The sequence below is a fragment of the Arvicanthis niloticus genome, chromosome 1 (genome assembly GCF_011762505.2).
Source record: "Arvicanthis niloticus isolate mArvNil1 chromosome 1, mArvNil1.pat.X, whole genome shotgun sequence".
NCBI lineage: Eukaryota > Metazoa > Chordata > Mammalia > Rodentia > Muridae > Arvicanthis > Arvicanthis niloticus.
This window is the reverse complement of record NC_047658.1, coordinates 45,622,436-45,640,641: the sequence shown is the minus strand read 5'-3', so window position 1 is coordinate 45,640,641 and position 18,206 is coordinate 45,622,436. Positions and strand designations below refer to the sequence as shown.

The following is an 18,206-nucleotide window of genomic DNA, read 5'->3' as shown; positions in this document are numbered from 1 at the left end:
AACACTAGCTCCAGAATATCCAGTGCCCTCTTCTGGACTTGCACAGATGTGCATGCGCCCACACACACCACACGTAGTAGGAAAAAGACATCTTAAAGAGCTAGTGTTTGTGCATCTAATAGATGAGTACAACTGGTAGTAATTGGAAGTGATGCCTAAGGTAACATTTTATTTGAAAGATTGATTATATGTGGGATCATACTATGTTGCTGCTAGCATATGATAGATACTCTGAGGATAGTACTAGGGAGGAAGAAAGATCTTGGAGACGGGTAGCAAAGGTTTTAGAAGGCTTAGAAGTGTATTAGATGGGAGGCCAGTATGTGGCTTAATGCTGTGCTGCTAACTTGTATTTTCTCTATTTTCAACATCGGATAGCCAGTCAAATTAAGGCAGGAGCTTAGAAATTACTCATTTGGAGTTCTTGGGGAATCATATCTAGGCTTGTAATTTTAGTAACTTGTTCTAGAGTTCAACTTTGGCATTGGTAAAAATCTAAGGTCTTGTCACAATTTTCCTGTCTTCTGCTTGGAGTAATTTGTTCATAACCTATATTTCTAGGTCTGTTGATTTTGTAGAAGGTATTGAAGTCGTGATGTAAGTCATAGGAGTTAATAAAATCTATTCTGTTTTTTGCAGAAATGTGAATCCTCAGATGGAATGAAAGGCCTACACCATAGACATCGAAGCATTTAGTAAGTCTTTAATCTACTTGCTACATTTTTTAATTTCATGTGTAACTAGGAATTTTAAGTTACCGATTTGGAATTGAAAGTGCATAGCTTTTTTTTACCAGACCTGTAAACAGTGTTAAGAGTAGATATTTTTACATAATTATTCATACTGATAGTTAAATGTGGAGTTTATTTTTTAGACGGTGGTTTCCTACTTGAAGGTCTTGGAATTCATTATGTAGATCAGTCTGCATTTGAACTTAAGAGATTTGCCTGCCTTTGCTTCTTGAGACCTTAGATTAAAGACAGTGACACCATGTCCAGCCTAGACATGTAAAGTTTATTAATCACATGTTGCCTTTCTTCCTTTATCTAAATATTAAAATTTATTTACCTACCTACACATTCACCCATCTCTTTGAGACAGGGTCTAACCATGTGTCCCTGGCTAGCCAGGAACTCAATTATGTAGATTGGGCCAGCCTGGAATTCAGAGATCTACCTACCTGCCTCTGATTCCTGAGTACTGAGATTAAAGGCATATGTACACCACAAATGGGATCAGAAAATAAAATTAAAAAAAAAAAAAAACCCATTTGGACTTGTTGTACTTTCCCATTGCAGTTTCAGAGTTGAGAGTACTTGTACTGAAATGGACACATACCTTAGAACATTTACTATCTGGTCTTCAAAGAAAACAGGCCGTGTGGTCCTAGGGTCTGTGCTTGCAACTTTTATGATGTAGAGCTCAGAAGCCCTTTGGTTCTTTTTTGATAATATAAATTAATTTTAGTTGATTTCTACTTGTAATTGGTTCTGATAAATTAACTCTGAACTTAAACTTCAAGATTGAAAGTTTAGCCTTATTGACATAGAAATTGGTTTTTGAAAGATATTATTACTACTGTGAAATATATATAATTTTTTTTGTTAAATTGCAACGTTGACAAGTAACAGGAAAGATTAAAATGGGAAGGTTGTTATAAATCATTTTGGGTGAATTGCCAAACGGATTTATTCATTGGCAACAAACTTAAGATAATTGTATTCTGTGTGATTTCACCCCCCTACCTCTCCCCCTGTGCCTTTTCCTGTTATTGCTACTTGAGACTGCACTGGCTGGCTATTAATGGCCTACAAAACAAGGTTTGTGTTCTTCCTGAGGGAGAGTGAGGGAGGAGACCCAAAATCTGTCTAATACAGGCATCTAGTTTCCTGTGTGATTACACTTAAGACAGTAGTTGCCTGGCATTGGTTAGTTACTCAATAAATATTTGTTGGTTTGTTGTGTTAATGTAGCTTTTATTAAACATTTTAACTAGTGCTTTGAGTATAATGAAAGGCAAAATAAAATTATTAAAATATAAATGTTAGTAATATAAAATATTATAGCTGTGTTTGAAAGTTAAAATTTTGTCACAATAAGAATTAGAAGTAATATATGTACCCTGCCCCCAACTTGTTCTTTTAAAATCGGTTTGTAATTAGATTAATTGTAAATTTGTAGAAAAGATACTTTTATCAGTAATTGACCTTATCCTTTCATTGATGAAGATTATTAGCTAGTTTTTAATATTGTAATATTAAATTTAATGTAATATTACTGTTGGTTTTTATACCTATCTTCTTTAAGATCCAGACTTGTTAATATATTCTGTTGAGTATTCAATCTATTTTAAGAATAAGACCAAATAGGTGTCAGGGCTTTCTTCCATAAATGTATCAAAATTTCAAGACAAAGCAAAAGACAACTGAGTTATACATGTTAGTATATAATTACATGATAGAAAGGATGAGATTTTGTACTAAATTAACATTTTATGTTAATCTTCCTTTAGTTGTAAAACAAGCATTTAACTTCTGAAAAATACAATTTTATTATTAGTAGTAGCCTTACAGCTATTTATTTAAAAAATTAGGACTCATTATTTTTTTTTAACTTTCTCTGTTCTGGTAAAGATAAGCTGAACATGGTGGCACATACCTTTAGTACTAGCTCTTGGGAGGACAGGAGTCAGATGTTCAAGGTCATCTTTAGTCTCAGACTGAGGCTATTCTTTATCTTAAAAAATGTAAAGCTGGTTGAAATAGAAGTAAAGAAACTTTTATTTTAGGAGAGCCCTGCTTACACTCCTGATTAGTTAGTGGCTTGCATTTTAGTTAATAATGTGTAATCTCTTTGAAGATATTCGTAATCAATTTTCTGTTCCTAAGTTCTTGTTCTAACAGAACTTAGTTAACAGTTCTGTTCCTAAGTTCTTCTGTTCCTAACAGAGATAACTGTTCTTGGTGACTTAAAAACTTAGATTTGAACAGAAAGTTGTTCTTAGAATAAACATATATACTTAAGAAGTACAAACAAGAAAATACCAAAATACCTCTCTAACCATACTGACTTTGAATCTTATATGTATAACAAACACTCCTGGCCTGTCTGAGTAAGCATAAAATCTCTAGCAAAGGCACACCTGTTCGGTATGTCTGTATTTATTCACACGTTAATGTAGAAAGATGTAGTTGATTATCTATATCCACATTTACTGAACATGCCCCTCCCCAGATACAATACTAGAGGGAAAACTTTTAAGTGACTCCATGATCCTATGTTCTCAGGTACTATTGATGTTGGAATAGAAAGTGTTCTGACTCTTTAGTTTAGATGCTTACATGCTTGGATTACTGTGCTGTAGTGGAATGAAAGCCAGCCTTTACTGAGCTCTATTTTGTTATGTACCAGCTCATTTAATCTTCAGTAGTGCCACAAGAGGTAGTCACTAGGTAGGATCTTTGTTGTTTTACGCTGAAGAGCTGTGGATTTTGTTAGCATTTGCATGTTTCAAGTGCTCATGTTTGATTCCTTTTTTTTTTTTCAAGTAAAATTTTTACTTGTAAATATAATTTTTGTTGTATTTGAAACTTCATGAGTGTAGATTAATTAATCATTTTTAAAAGATCTTTTTATTAGCTTTGATACTTATGAAATATGTTTGCTTGTTAACATTCTTGCTTTTGGCTTTGTTTGGGTCTTAGGCTTTGCATGAGTGCATTTTGATCATTGATTTATAATGTAAAAGTTGTCTTTTTTTCTCTTGTAGTTTTAAATTTATATCACTTAATGATATGACTCCTAGGGTAGTGCAGGTTTTGAGTAGTTTTCTAATGATAATGTCATTAGTTTTTATTTATGAGCCTGTATCCTACTTTAGCTTTAAACTCAGCACAGTCCTCTTGCTTCAGCTCTTCTGAGTGCTGGGATCTCATGTAGAAGCCACCATATCTGGCCTTTTTCATTGTTTTTGAGGTTAATCCCAACTAGCCAAGGATGACCTTGAATGTTTGGTCCGTTTATCTCCCAGAGTCTAAGATTACAGGCCTGTGCTGCCACCATGCCCATTTTTATGTGGTGCTGGGGCTCAAGCCCAGAAATTTATGCATGCTATGAGTGTACTTTTCCTTGTGAAATATACTATGCTTTTTCTAATCCCCCCTCCTTTAAAAATTGTTTTGCAAGTAAATTGTATAGCCATTACTTGATTTTAAGAAAAGAACAAGGCAAATGGTAGTTCATTGATACAGACACAAACGGAGTTATTTTATAGAAGGATTTGAGAAATTTCCAAAATCTACTAGAGAAGAATATCTTGATGTATGGATTATTACTGATGCTGTGACACTCCTTACTCCTTTAAAAAATCATTTTTTAATAGGGGGCACCACTGTCTTTTATCTAGTTTTTTAGGTATCATTTTATAACATCTTTTTTTTTTTAAAGTTGTCTTCAGGCAAGCCAGAAGAGGGCGTCAGATCTAATTGCAGATGGTTGTGAGCCACCATGTGGTTGCTGGGAATTGAACTCAGGACCTCTGGAAGAGCAGTCAGTGCTCTTAACCACTGAGCCATCTCTCCAGCCCCATTTTATAATGTATTAAAGAACAAATCTTAATTTTAGTTAGGAAGACAGAAAATTAGACTAGAAGTAAACATATTCTTGTATTTTTTTTTTTTAATTCCTGCAGTCATTGACTGTAGCTCTACAAATTGAGCTGGGAAGTTGTAGAATGTGTATGAAAGACCAGGGATTAAAATGTTTTGCCAGCTCAGGAGGCATTTAAGCTCTTAACTTGGGAATTTGTGTCCCCCAAAATGCAAATGAAATGCCCAGACACCACATGCCTGTAATTCCAGGTGGAGATGGATACCAGAGGAAACTGGTTATCAAGAGAAGCCAAACTGATGAGCTCTGGGTATCTTAACTGAGGTTAAGATAATTTTCATTTTCAGCAGCAGTATCATCCTCAGGTCTACACATGTCCTTGCTTCCACTACAAAACCATGTGCATACATACATGGACTCAACATGAAAATTGTAAAAAAAAAATGTTTTTCAAGTTTTGTGTGAGTATAATACTCTGGAGATTTTACTCTTAGGTGTAAAAACGACTTGGATTCTCATTTCTTTCTTCTTCAGTTTAAACTGTTTAAATCATAGATTAATTTTTTCCAAGAGGAACATAATAATCTTTTTGCAATGAAAGTAATATTTTAGTTGTTTATAATTTGAAAAGAGATAGCATTTTTGTGGCAAATTCCAAGTAAGCCAAGCAGATGTTTCTAATTTTTTTCATGTGGCTTTACATTGTCTGCACTCTCAGATACATAGCTATAAAGTGCTTCTAAGTAAAATTATTATCTGTAAGACTGTTAAAGTGTGCCATGCAGTTATCTATTGCTTTTTTAATCTCTTAAGATTATATAATTTTCTTTGAAAGAGCCTAGAAACTTTTTTTTGCATTGAAATTGTCGACTCCACATGTGATTGTAATTTAGCATCTCACCATTTTTGAATTTTAATCTTTGGTTTTACTTTTCATATATCCACTATGCCCACCATTTTTGAATTTTAATGTTTGTTTTTACTTTTCTTGTATGCACTATGATACTCATGTTAGGTTCTTAAGAATTTGACCCTTGACTGTTACTATTTTTAATGGATACAAATGTATCTGACAGGAGAACTTAAAATATGTGAATTCATTGATTCTGTCTTTGAGAGGTTGTCACAATAGTGCTGTTTCATTAAAAACTTGTGTATGGTAGAGAGTATCTTCAAAGTGGGTAGGATTTTCTGTTTGAAGAAATAAGATGACTGTTATTCCAACAGAATTTTTTTCTTCTAATTTTTTATGAAGCACCGAGCTTGAAGAGTTTGAAATGGACTTTACCACTGAGAAATCAAGATGGCAGCCCATTATGGGGAATTGAGGAAAATGGATTAATGCAAGAATGCTGTGATATTACACAACCAACACAGGATTCTTTTAATATGGATTCCATGAAATGAATGATTCTTGCCCAACACAAGTGGACAGTGGAATTTACTTCCTAAAGACTTGTTACAATATCATGTACATTTTTGACAATCTGGAGAAGATTCTGCATTTCTACAAATGGTAGTTTGTATTCCTGGAATTTCTTGCACTTTGATCTGAGTGACCTTATGCAATGTTAACTTTAATAAAATCTCTAAAACTTAAAAATTTCTCAGTTTGGGCCATTTATAAAATTTTTTTTTCAGTGGACCTTTCATTAAATGTTTATTTCACCTTGATAACATTTTGACCTTTAGAGTTGATTTTCATTAAAGTATACTGAATAAAACTGGTAAAATGGAATGTTTTTCTTTGTTTGGTATTTATGTGTATTAGAAAACCTGGGTTTTCCTGTGCTTAAGTGGAATGGTCCTTTGGTTAAAATGGATATATTCTTTCTCCCCCCTCTGCCTTTTTTTCTTCCTCTTCCTCCTCTTCCTCCTCCTCCTTGTTTTTCCTCTTCTTTATTTTCTTTCAGGACAGGGTTTTTCTGTGTATCCCTGGCTGTCCTGGAGCTCTGTAGACCAGCCTGGCCTGGAATTTGCAGTGATCTGCCTGACTCTGCCTCCTGAGTGCTGGGATTAAAGTTGTATACCACCACACCCAGTTTGGTTGGTTTTTTTATTATAGGGTTTAAATAAATTTATTTACGTTTGCTTGGGTTGTTTCAAAGTATGTTGCATTTTTGGCAATGGGAACCCTGAATGTGTCATGAGAGTATATTGAATATATAATATAAAACAAAGTACTCGTTGCCTGTACAATACAGGACAGACTCAGAGTCTTTCAATTTTTTGTTGATGAAAGTGGTCCTCGACATGTGTTTCTAAAGTATAAAACATCTTGCAATGAAATACTCACCTGAATATTTGAGTTGTACTGATTTGTTGTATTGTCTTACATTAGAAGTGTTTTTGCAAAATATCATTGGGTATACATTAAAGGGCTTAATATGACAGTGTAATTTACATTTGAAAAAAAATCCTTGTTTTTCTTCTGTGCAATTGGGAGTTTAAAATGAATCCTACCATACTTTAGATTGGTTACCCATGTTGAAATCAAATGCCAGGTTTTCATTTATTGCTACTTTGATTATGAATATTATAAAGAAGTGATGGGGATTTTGTTGAGCAAATGATGATTGATATTTTTCTCAGTATAGAGAACAAAGAATAAAATAATCCATTAATGTAAAATACCTTAGAATACATATCTGTAGTTAATAACAGATGCAGTGTTCTTAGAATGATGTGAGGATGTTGGTCTTTGTAAATTGAAAACTGAGTTTTTGGATTTTGATTTTGATGGTAAGAATATCTGTAGAATTGAAACTTGATTATGAACTTTACATTTACTTAGATTTAACATAATTGCTTTTGGTTGTAAAACTAAAATGGATTACTTCATTGATTGGTGTGACATGGTTTTGACCAATAGGGTTCAGTAAAGGAATGTTTTAAGTTCTTTGGGCATGTGTTTGTGGTTGGTTACTTGTCTGCATGGGAGAGAACACTTTGTTGCATTTGTAATTTTGTTTCTATAGACCTGTGCTTCCATCTTGAAGGAGTTTGTCTTCCAGAGTTGATAATTGGCTATTAGATGTGGTCTATTATTGTAAGTGACCTGTTGATGAAATGTGAGTGTAGCTAGAATTTGACTTGAAACTGAATTTGTGTAGCTAGAATTTGACTTGAAAGTGAAGGGTTCTTTTGGTTTTGGAGTTGAGGTTGAGTGATTTAAAAGTGGCCAAGGTGGTGTATATTCTTGAATTTGAAGTTACTCATTTTGCCCAAATATATATGTATATTTGAAGTAAATACGTTTGATGTGTGGCACTTCTAAGGTTAATGGTTTTTGCAAAGAAGTTTGTTTCTTCTGGGGGAAAATGGTTGTACTAACTTTTGTTCTACTGCAGTTGAACACTAGGGAGGCGCTCTTGAGTTGTAAAAAAATTACCCCTTCCTTCCAGTTGAGGTGGAAAATTCCCTCTTAATCTTTTGATGTTTTTAGGCACCATAAAGAAGGCAAGAGTTGATTTAATTTATGGTGTTGAAATGTTGCTAATATTTACAAGCCATTTTACCCATGGTGGGGTGTTAATTTTTTTAAAGATTAGTACTTAAACTGAGCTTTAGAGTCTCTAATAATTATCTTTATTTCAAAATGGCTTGATAAAACTCCACTTCCTGTCCAGGGAGGAAGTTATTTTAGCTCAAGGACTGAAATATTTAGCAGATCTTTAGACAAAAGGAACAAATTACATTTCTCTCTGGCTTAAAAAGGGTGCTTGAGCCAGAGGGGGTTAAGAAGCCCTTCCCCCTCCCCCTGATGGAGTGGTCTGGAGGGGCAGGGAGGTGTGGAGTTGGGGGTCTCTAGGCTCCCTTGGATGGAGGATCTGGTTCTTTTTCTTTTTTTCTTTTTTTTTTTTTTTTTGGTGGAGATGAAGGGGTGGGTCTATGGTACATCACCTGAGTTGTGGGGTAAATGTAGAGAGTGTCAATCAAAGGCAGAGCTCTCAGAGCTGGGAAGGAGGCTCTAGATGGCGGCTGTGCCTTAGAGAGAGCGCGCTTTGCTCCCTGCTTCGGTTCACTTTACGCAACTTTCCCTAACTTTCGGGCAGCCTCAGGGGGCCCCCGCAGCCCCCTGCCTCTTCTAGTGACTTACTGGGGTCGATCCGAACCTTTTTTTGGGAGAAAAGCTGCTTTTAGGAGCTTTCTTTTCGTGCCTTGTTGGAAGAAGCTGCCGTATTGAGAGCCCAGGTCGTTGTTTTTTCCAGCTTAGAAGCCATGGCGCACCTCCATTTTTGTGCGCTCTCCTAATGAGGGTTTTTTCCCCCTTCCGGACCTGTTTTAGTATTAATTATTGCTTTATTTTTTGACAAGTCAACATATTTAAGGATTATTTCATTTACTTTTTGTTTTTTAACGGAGGATTTTGCGTTTTAAAAATTATTTTGGATCTGATATTTTTCTAGTACTAGATAGGACTCTCGCTTTGGACATACTACATGGATCAGGTAAGTCCATGATAATCAGCGATAATTTAAAAAAAATTATGTTTAAGTTGGCTTTATTTACTGTAAATATGAGAAATTCCTGGATGACGCAATAAGATACAGAGATTGTTATTTGTATCCAGTATGTTACTTTTGAGAAACTTTCCTTATTGATAGTGATGCTTCTACCGTTCAGTTTATCCCCCATTTATTTTAAAACGGAAAAATATAAAGATTTTGTTTTTTTTTGGTGCTTATCGTTGTTGCATTACATGAATATCGCTAACATCGTCAGGACTTTGTTCCTGATAATAAAACCACCCATAGAAGCTGGGACCTTACCTTTCTTTCAACTTTTGACAGTAAATACCTGGGCACAGGACTTCAAAGCAAATACAGATTCCCCCTCCCCCTTAATATTTAAGAATTAAAAGATGATGAGAAATAAGGACAAAAGCCAAGAGGAGGACAGCTCGCTGCACAGCAATGCATCGAGGTACGAGCCATCAACTTTCTTTTCCTTTTCTCTTTTTTTTGGAGGGGGGGAACCTCAGCTTACACTTGTTTACTTTGACAGACATGGATTGCTGTCTGTATTTCAAGAATTTTCTAACTTGGGTTGGTTTTTAAAGCGTGACCTTGAGATTGCTAACATGCCACACCCTGATTTTTTGGTATCAATTTATGAAAGTTGAGTTGTGACTTAAGGCCTCTTACAGCATTCAGAAGGTAAGGTACTTTTATACGGAGGGGCCTTTCCTAGAAACCGTAGTTTTTCTGTCAGTAAATTTTCAGTTTTTAGGTTTTCATGCTGCAGAAAAATGACCTTGTCTGTTTAGCTATTGCTGCATTGCACCATTTTACATACAAGGCAAATTTTTTTCTTTGAAGAATCTGGGATATTCAAACTTGTAACCGAGGGCCATAGTGCAGCCTAGTAGTAGTAAATTATAGTAAATAGACATTTGAGAAAGATATATGAATGAAAAAATGGACATTTAAAAACGGAATCACAAATAGGTTCCTTTGACTGATGCCTTTCAGTTTATATTTTTGATTGTTTCTTTTGATACATGTGACAATTAAAAATGTTTATGACTTATCAAAACCTTAAATAGTTACTGAGATCATTAAATCTGTAACCACAAAAATCCTGGAATGCTATTAATACTTAAGCTTTGTGTTTGTTACTACGAATATGTAATTTTAAATTTTATGCTTAAAAATGTTACAAGGTTTATATTTATTTGTGTATATTAAGACAGTCCTTTATGATTGGTAATTGTATTTTATTTTATTCTATGTTTTAGTTGGTGCTGCTTTAAATGTATCCATTTATTTTGACAGTCCTCTGGAATGCTTTCTCTTCTGAAGCTTTTAATGTACTGTTTGTTTAAATCATGATTTGTCTCTCATTCCTTGAAGTAGCTTATCAGTGACTGAAGTAATAAAGCCTATAAGATATTTTTTGTTGTATGACTGAGTGTATCTTTATGTTAATTTAAAAAATGTGAATGCAATTCTGGATGTGTTCTTAAGAATTGTCATGTCATAGTTTTAAAATCATGCAGCTAACAAGGATGTGATTGGTATATGAGCCAATTTTGATTTTACTTTATAATTTTGCATAAAATTATTTTTCTAAATTAGCTTGTAGATTTGGAAGTATGGAATATAGTTTATTACAAACTGAATTTGCTCTTTACTTAAAATACTTTGAGCCTTGCTTTTTAAAGTACATTTCCAAATTTCTTTGCAAATTGAGTAGTTACAATTTTGGATATCTTTTTAAGTTGCTTTTGTAATTACTGGGTCATATATAGGACAGAAAGCTTCTAATGCAAAACTAATTTTCTGGAAAGTAACATTTTGAAGGTAAAGGAAGCTCCAGATATATTTGACAATTATGAAAGACCCAGTATTAAAGTTGTTACTCCCTTGAGTATATGATTTGCATATTCTCACCAGGGTTTTGGCTTTCTTATGCAAGGCATTTTGCTTCATTGATCAGACTGTGCTCTAACTCAGTGATGTCTTTGAATAAAACTTTTATCTGGGTAATAACTTGGGCATTGTTATGCATTTATTTCCTTTAGTCAAAACAAGAAGCAGATCTTTTTAATGCTTTTGCAAAGTATAATTTAAATCATATACTTGATGAATGTCCAGAATACCCTAGACTCGTTGAAGATGGAGTTACTTTTAAATTACTGTTACCCTTAAGTTATATACATTATTAATGCCTGTACACAGTTATGACATCACTTCCTTTAAAGATTGTAAAGTTTAAGGAATGTTTCTGTTGTTTTGTGTGATATTCCTCAGGAGGTCAGATTTATGTTGCTCTTGTGTAGCTAGCTGCTGATCCTGTGTCATCCAGTAAGTTGACACTGTAGAGACTTAATTTTTGAAATATAAGTAGTTTGGGAACACAACTAAAAACACTACCTTTTCAGGGGGTGAAAGGAATTGTTTTCAAATCAAGTAAATTTTGTAACGAGAATCACTTGAGACTGGGATGAGCAAAAAGTTTTAAGTAAACTTGTTTTGTTTTCCTGTTTTTGATACAAGTACTATACTGTATTTTAAAGTAGTGAATTTTAAAAAATTATGTGTATTGAATTTTTTTGAAGTTAATGCTGAAGTTGGTGCTTTGTATATCACGACTTCTGGAGATTAAATTTCTACTTTTTAGAATAATTTTAAACATTTCACATTAGTAAATTTTTAAATACAGTAGTCTTAGTGATGGACATATAAAGTATGCCAAACACTTACCTAAGTTATATCCAGCAATGGAAACTAGGGGGAAGGGAATGCACATGTAGGAAGGGAATGCAAATGGCATTTCTAAACTGAAAATTAAATGTCTGTCTAAATAAAAATCGTCTGCCTCTGAGCCATATTTTGGTATCCAGAGGTGTGGGTAAATCTTAACGTTTTTCGCTAGTCTCTTATTCTTGTAAGGCGCGGATGATCAGAAAAGGCTTATGCAGTGCTTGTGTACTGGAACAGGCAGTTTTAAGTGGCAGCCATTTTATGGCGCTATCAGTACTTTTAAAAAATCGAATTTTTAAGAAGGCTGAAAACAAATGAAACCTAATATCAAGACATCCCTTCCCCCACGTTCCCATTAGTACTCTGATGATGAAATAAGGGGCAGCTCGGTAGCTGGCGCAGGCAGCACTTCTCGGAGGCCCTGGCATCCTGGTGCAAGTCCAGCTCAGTCACAAAATGGCTGTTCCTTTGTGCCGCAGCGCTGACAGACATTCTGCATTGCACTGTGTACTCGCCAAACAGCAGGAAGTTGCTGTGCGGAGTTCAAAGGCCGGCCGGCGCTGGCGGCGGGTGCTGATTGGCTGTGTGAGCGCCTGGTAACAGCAGGGTCAACGGTGGCGCCGTCGGGATGGTCCCGCCTCTTGACGTCAGACGGAGTGGGCGGGAGAACGCGGTGACGCGTGGCCTCGTGCGTCGGTCCGCTGCTTCCTCCATGGGCTCGGCTAGTGCCGGAGGCGGGGCAGAGGAAGGGAATTTTGGTCGGGACTTTCCGGTGGGCGGCTTCTTTCCGGATCGATTTTGATCCTTGCTGTCCTTAGGCCTGGCCTGTAGTGGTCTACACCACACCCTACAGTGTGTCCCCGAGCCCGTTCTTGGAATGTTTATCCTCTTTTGAAGAAAAGACATAGTAATCGTAAATCTCTAAGTAGTAGTACGCTAGGTTTTTTATTTACAGTTTTCGCTTTTTTTTTTTAATGTTCCGGTGCGCTTTCTCCCGTTTAGTCCCTCGTTCTGTGTAAAGAGATTAGTGAGTTTCATTTTGTTCCCATTGGTTGTAAGCAGTTCAGTGTGAGTGGAATGTTTTTAATTCAAAGGCCTTAACGGGTGTTTAAGCTCTGTGTCCATACATGGCTCATAAACCAAGGGAAGAGCATTTGAGCTTGTCCCCGTGCATTTTTACTTGGTATCAAACATTTTCTCAATTGACATTTGAGGAAGAAAAACTCAGGTCAGTATCTGTTTAGTGGTTTGTAAGAATCGCAGTGGGGTAGTTAAAGAAATGGCCTAGGGACGCTTAGTTATGACTACAAGTGTCAGTGCATTAGGCAATACATTACTGTTCAGTGCCAGAAAACTATTAAAGTGTTACTGGCACTGGCTAAGACTCAACCTTCGCTGGTAGCAGAATTAGTTGGTAAGGTCTTGAAATGCCTTGGCTGTAGTCTCCCTTTACTTCATTTCTGGTAAACAAACTGTGTGGCTGCTCATTTCCTGCCTTGTTTCGGGTCCCTTGTAAGAATTTATTTTTAAAAATAGTTTACCAATTACGGTTTCAAATTAATCATAAATGATGAATTTGACCTTGAAGAAAAATAAGTATTAGTACATTTCTTTGTTTAAATATTCTTCATTTCAGTGTATATTAAGAATATTAAATAAACTGTTCCTTAGGAGACACTATTAGTAATTTAGTAGACTGTACTTTTAAGTATGGGCAACTGAGTGTGGTGGCATATACTTTTCATTCAGCGCTGGCAAGTAAGTGGTAGAGGGAGGCAGATCTGGGAGTTCAAGGCCAGTCTGGTCTGCATACAGTTCCAGGACAACCAGAGATATACAGTGAGACAGTCTTAAAGAAGAAAGAAAAATGGCATTGGCTTCTGCAGTGCTCCTAGAAATGTTTTTATGAGTGTTTGTGAAAGGAACAATTTTCTGTAATGGATTTTATAGATTTCCCTTAATCCTGGTTGTTTAGGTGAAATTCTTAGTAAATTATGGTATTTTAAGATTGTTATACCAAAGAATTAGACAGAAAAATTCACTTGTTTATTATGCACAAAACGGTTTACATCTTTAGAGATCTATGGTTTGTAAAGTGGTTTTGTGTCTACTAGTTTCAAACATTTTAAAGGGTTTACTAGATCAAAGCAACAAAAAAAGTATCTTGACACTAGAAGGAAGATAGCAATCCCACCTTCCATTTTTGTGTATTGGAATTAAATTATATTAGTATTAGGTTTTAGTGTTTGCTTGTAGCCAACATTGCATTGTGTTTATGAGAGAATAGACAGTTTTATGGAAGATATTTTCAGCCTAGATATTGCACTGTACATGTTTGTGTGTTACCATCTCTGGTCTGGTGATTTAGGAACTGATTTCAAGTATAGCCAGTGAACATATCAAAATATTACTTTAGGTCTGCCCTTTGAGCTTTTTCCTTTACACCCTGTGTAAATAAGTCAGGACGTGCCAAGAGATGTGTGTGTGTGTGTGTGTGTGTGTGTGTGCATGCATGTGTGCGCGTGCTTTCACTATTTAAAATTTGGACTTGGGTGGGCTTTGGTGACACTTTAGTTACAGCTACCAGGAGGCAAAGGCAGGCAGATCTCTTGAGTTTGAGGGCCTGGTCTACAGAGGGAGTTAGAAAAACCCTGTCTTGAAAAACCAAAACAAACCCAAAAATCCCGGGAAAGAAAAGGAAACCCTTGTACTTTGTAATCTTTTCCCGGCTCTTTTATGACTACTTCCTTTTGTAGATGCTGTTTACCGGGCAGTCTGTAAGAAGCCCCTGGGTTTGGCTCCTAATTTCATAAAGTGGATGTGACATACCTGAAATCTTTTTATTTGGGGTGTGGATCCTGGAGAATAAGAAGTTCAGGGTCATCCTCAGTTTTGTAGAGTGTTAGACTAGCCCTGGATACCTTGAGATTAAGGTTCCACAATAAGATTTAAAAGGTGGAGCTAATGGAGGTTTGCAAACAATATTTGATATGTTTTGCAAGCTAGTTGCCTGAGGAATGAATGTGTAATTTTATTTGAATTGTGTACACTTTATTTGAACTATGCATACTATGTGAGTGTGCTCAGCTGTCTAAATTTGCACCACAGTCACTAAGATCACCTGATATACCCACACCCACACCGTCTCTCCCTGAAAATTTGGCATAGTGAACCTTTCCCTAACAAGAAAATTGTGTGGCTGCTAGTAAGTCTGGTTGTTTTTTTTGTTTTTTTTGTTTTTTTTTTTGTTTTCTGCTTATGGACAGCTACTGCTGAAGACCCTTTCAGTGCTTTAGCTTTGCCTGACTCTTTCTTGAGTTCTAAAGCTTTCTTGAGGAGTGTTAGTCTAACAAAGAAACTGAGTTTAAATACCCGACCTTTACCCTATTAGCAGAATTTTGCATACCAATACAAACCACTTCTACCTTGCTTATCTTAGGGGAGAGTTACTTTTGCATACCAATAGAAACAACTTCTAAGATTGCTTATCTAGGTGATTGTCTTGTTTCTGAGTTCCTACAGGACCTGGCAGTCTCTCCAATGTTATCTACTCTTGTTTTGGAACTTTAAGAGATTACTAAGAAAAAGCCAGACTGAAACTAATTTGACCCAATCATCATATACCCTGGGGCTGCTTTCCCTTTTAAATCCGCAATTTATCACAGTGGTAACTTTGTTTATATGTATGCCGTGACCGCTGATCCTAATCAGTTTGTGCCTTAGTTGATTAGGTAACATTGGAACAGATGGAATCTGCCATTCATGTTGTGTTTTCTGAAACAGTTTGAGCTTGCTTATTATGGGTGGATCAGCCTGTTTGGCTGTTTCAGACGTCTTTCTGGCTAGCTATCATATTTTTAAAAAGGTTGTGGATTCTCTTGTAGTTTGGGGGAAAGGTACCATAGTTGTTTTGATTTTTAAAATTTATTCTTTTTATGTGCATTAGTGTTTGGCTAGATGTACACTATGTGAGTGTGCCTTGTGCCCTGGGAGGCCAGTATAGGGCATTGTATCCTCTGGGACTGGAGTTATTGGAAGTTGTGAGCTGCCATGTGTGTGCTAGGAACCACATACCTGCATCCTCGCCAAGAGGAGCAAGTGCTCTAATAGGCTCAGCCGTCTTTCCGTTCTCACCCCTTTAAGGAGCTGGGTAAAGGTTAGGCTTAATTTTATGGTTTAATTCTCAGTCATGTTCTTGCTAGTCAAGAGCTGTGTTTGTACTGGATATCAATTCAGCTTTTGCTTTAGTACTAAAAGCCTCTAATTTATATTATTTGGGGGCATGAAATTTCTCATCTTGAATGTAGAACTTTGAGAATAACCTCAGGACGCAAGTCCCCCTTTAAAATCTTGGGTGCATTTTTTTTTTTTAAATATAAAGTCAGTTTTATTTATTTTTTCTTCAGAAGAGCTAGCTAGCCCCAGTGGGAGCCTGATCAGTCTTCCTGTTGTATGAGTTACAGCCTGGCCTTTGGCAGTATGACTGAGTTTCCTTCCTTTCCCCTTGGGTAATTACCACCTGCCTTACTTTGCCCCATTTTGCTCTTCAAACTGTCTTAGGAGCCGAATAGTGAGCAAGCTTTTCTAGTAGTAGTCAGTCGCAGCCCATCTGGGTGGCTGGGCTTGGTCTTCCCGACCACTATGATACCCTGAGTTGCCCACCCATCGCTGCTGTGCATTGTATTCCCTTGGAACTATAGTGCCAAGACTTTTTATATCAGTTTGTTTGTCTCAGGTATTGAAGGTCTTTTATTCAAGTCTGGCCCTACCTTTCAGACTTAAGTTTGTAAAAAGCTTTCCATGTGGTTCAGATTTACCAGTGTTTTCCTATTTGTAGTGTCTCCATGTGTTCCAAATCTTCCGGTGGAACATGTTCTTATTTTCTTTAGTAATAACCGCTGCCCTGTCACATCCTCTTTGTTGATACTTTCAGGCCAGTGTTTTTAGTTTGCTGTTCAGGAAATAAGAGATGGATGGAATTCTGAGAAAAAGTTAGAGGTTTTGTGGAGAGGAAATGTTTTTGTGTTGAGCATTCTCCAGCTGCAGGTGCTTGTGTCAAACGTGGAGTGAGGACCTTTTCTATGTAGGCGGTGTTCCTTCTGTGTCCATCCTTCATTTGTAGTGTATTTCATACTCACGCTCCTCAGATGGATCCAGGAGTTTGTTTGGACATTAATCTCTTTAAGTTTACTTAGTACCTTCTCAAATCTTAAAAAGAAGTACTTAATCTCAATACATTTGTATTCCATTCTGCCTTCACCGTCTCCTGTAGCTTATAGAGGCAGTTATCTTACCAGATTATCCAGGAGTTATAAATTGTAACTGGCATCAACAATTCAAAATGGATTAAAAAATCCTTAGGGACTTTCATTCATGTAGTCTGTCTGTTTTTTTGAAACAGGGTCTTACTTTATAGCCCCGGTGGGCTTGTAGCTCACTCTGTAGGCCAGGCTGGCTTTTGAACTGGGTCTGTCTGCTTCTGCCTCTGGTGTCACCAGCCCGTGCTGCTTTTTTTTTTTTTTTTTTTTTTTTTTTTTTAAATTTTTGATACATGGTCTCTCTGTATCCCTGGTTGTCCCAGAATGCTATATAGACCAGGCTATCCTCAACTGAGGTCCACCTGCCTCTGCTACAGAGTCCTCGGGCTAAAGACACATACTACCCAAGCCAGGAGTGGCCCTGTTTTTTGTAATCTTTGTATTTTGATAGGTGTCAAGTTTGTAGATGAAATGGTTGTGAGAGACTGTTTTAAAAAAATAATGAGAAGGGTTGGTACGAGCTGCCATTAATGAATTCTGTGCCTTCTGTGAACCCAGCCTTGTTCCTGAAGAAGTATGATTATCAGCCCTGTTTCGTAATGAGAAAATTGAAGTATAATGTAATCATTAGTGGAATTCTGACTCAGGTTTTTGGTCGCTGGCTCTTGGATGACTGTTGATTTAGAAAAAGCTGTAGAAGAAATTAGATGGGGTCATCCTCTTCTGCTGTTTTTATATTTCTGCCTCCCTCCCTCCCTCCCTCCCTTCCTCCCTCCCTTCCTCCCTCCCTCCCTCCCTACTGTGCATGTTGTGTGTAGTTCATATACTAAGGCCAGATGAGGACATTGGGTGATCATGTTTGTGTAGCAAGTGCCTTTACGAATCTTCGCCTCAGCCCACCTTTTACATTTCATTCTACGCTTTTGAGACTAGGTCTCTACATAGCCCTGGCTGTCCTCTTATTCACTATTTAGATCAGGCTGGCCTCCTGGAGTGTGGGATTGAAGGCATGATGCACTACTCACAGCTGCCCTTTTTCATTTTAAAGAAATAAAAATCTCAAAGAGTACTGTGCATTGTGGATGTGATTTTCAAAAGGCCATTTATTTTACATCAAAAACTAGTGAAAGTG

At 36.5% G+C, this 18,206-nt stretch overlaps 1 protein-coding gene across 7 annotated transcripts in view; it reads left to right on the top strand.

Moving 5' to 3' along the window:
- The window catches only part of Chd2 (chromodomain helicase DNA binding protein 2), a 125,916-nt gene that overhangs the window by 8,300 nt on the left and 99,410 nt on the right, over nt 1–18,206 (top strand). For 2 of the 7 annotated variants that reach the window (XM_034501482.3, XM_076935889.1), the window contains exons 4-6: nt 640–695; nt 5,864–9,059; nt 9,402–9,534. In XM_034501482.3, coding sequence (XP_034357373.1) covers nt 9,473–9,534 — 62 coding nt within the window. In that variant the 5' untranslated portion in view covers nt 640–695; nt 5,864–9,059; nt 9,402–9,472. Of the gene's footprint in view, nt 1–639; nt 696–5,863; nt 9,535–12,636; nt 13,045–18,206 lie in introns of those variants that run through there. The other 5 variants (XM_076935897.1, XM_076935877.1, XM_076935902.1 and 2 more) reach the window with 4 other exon arrangements.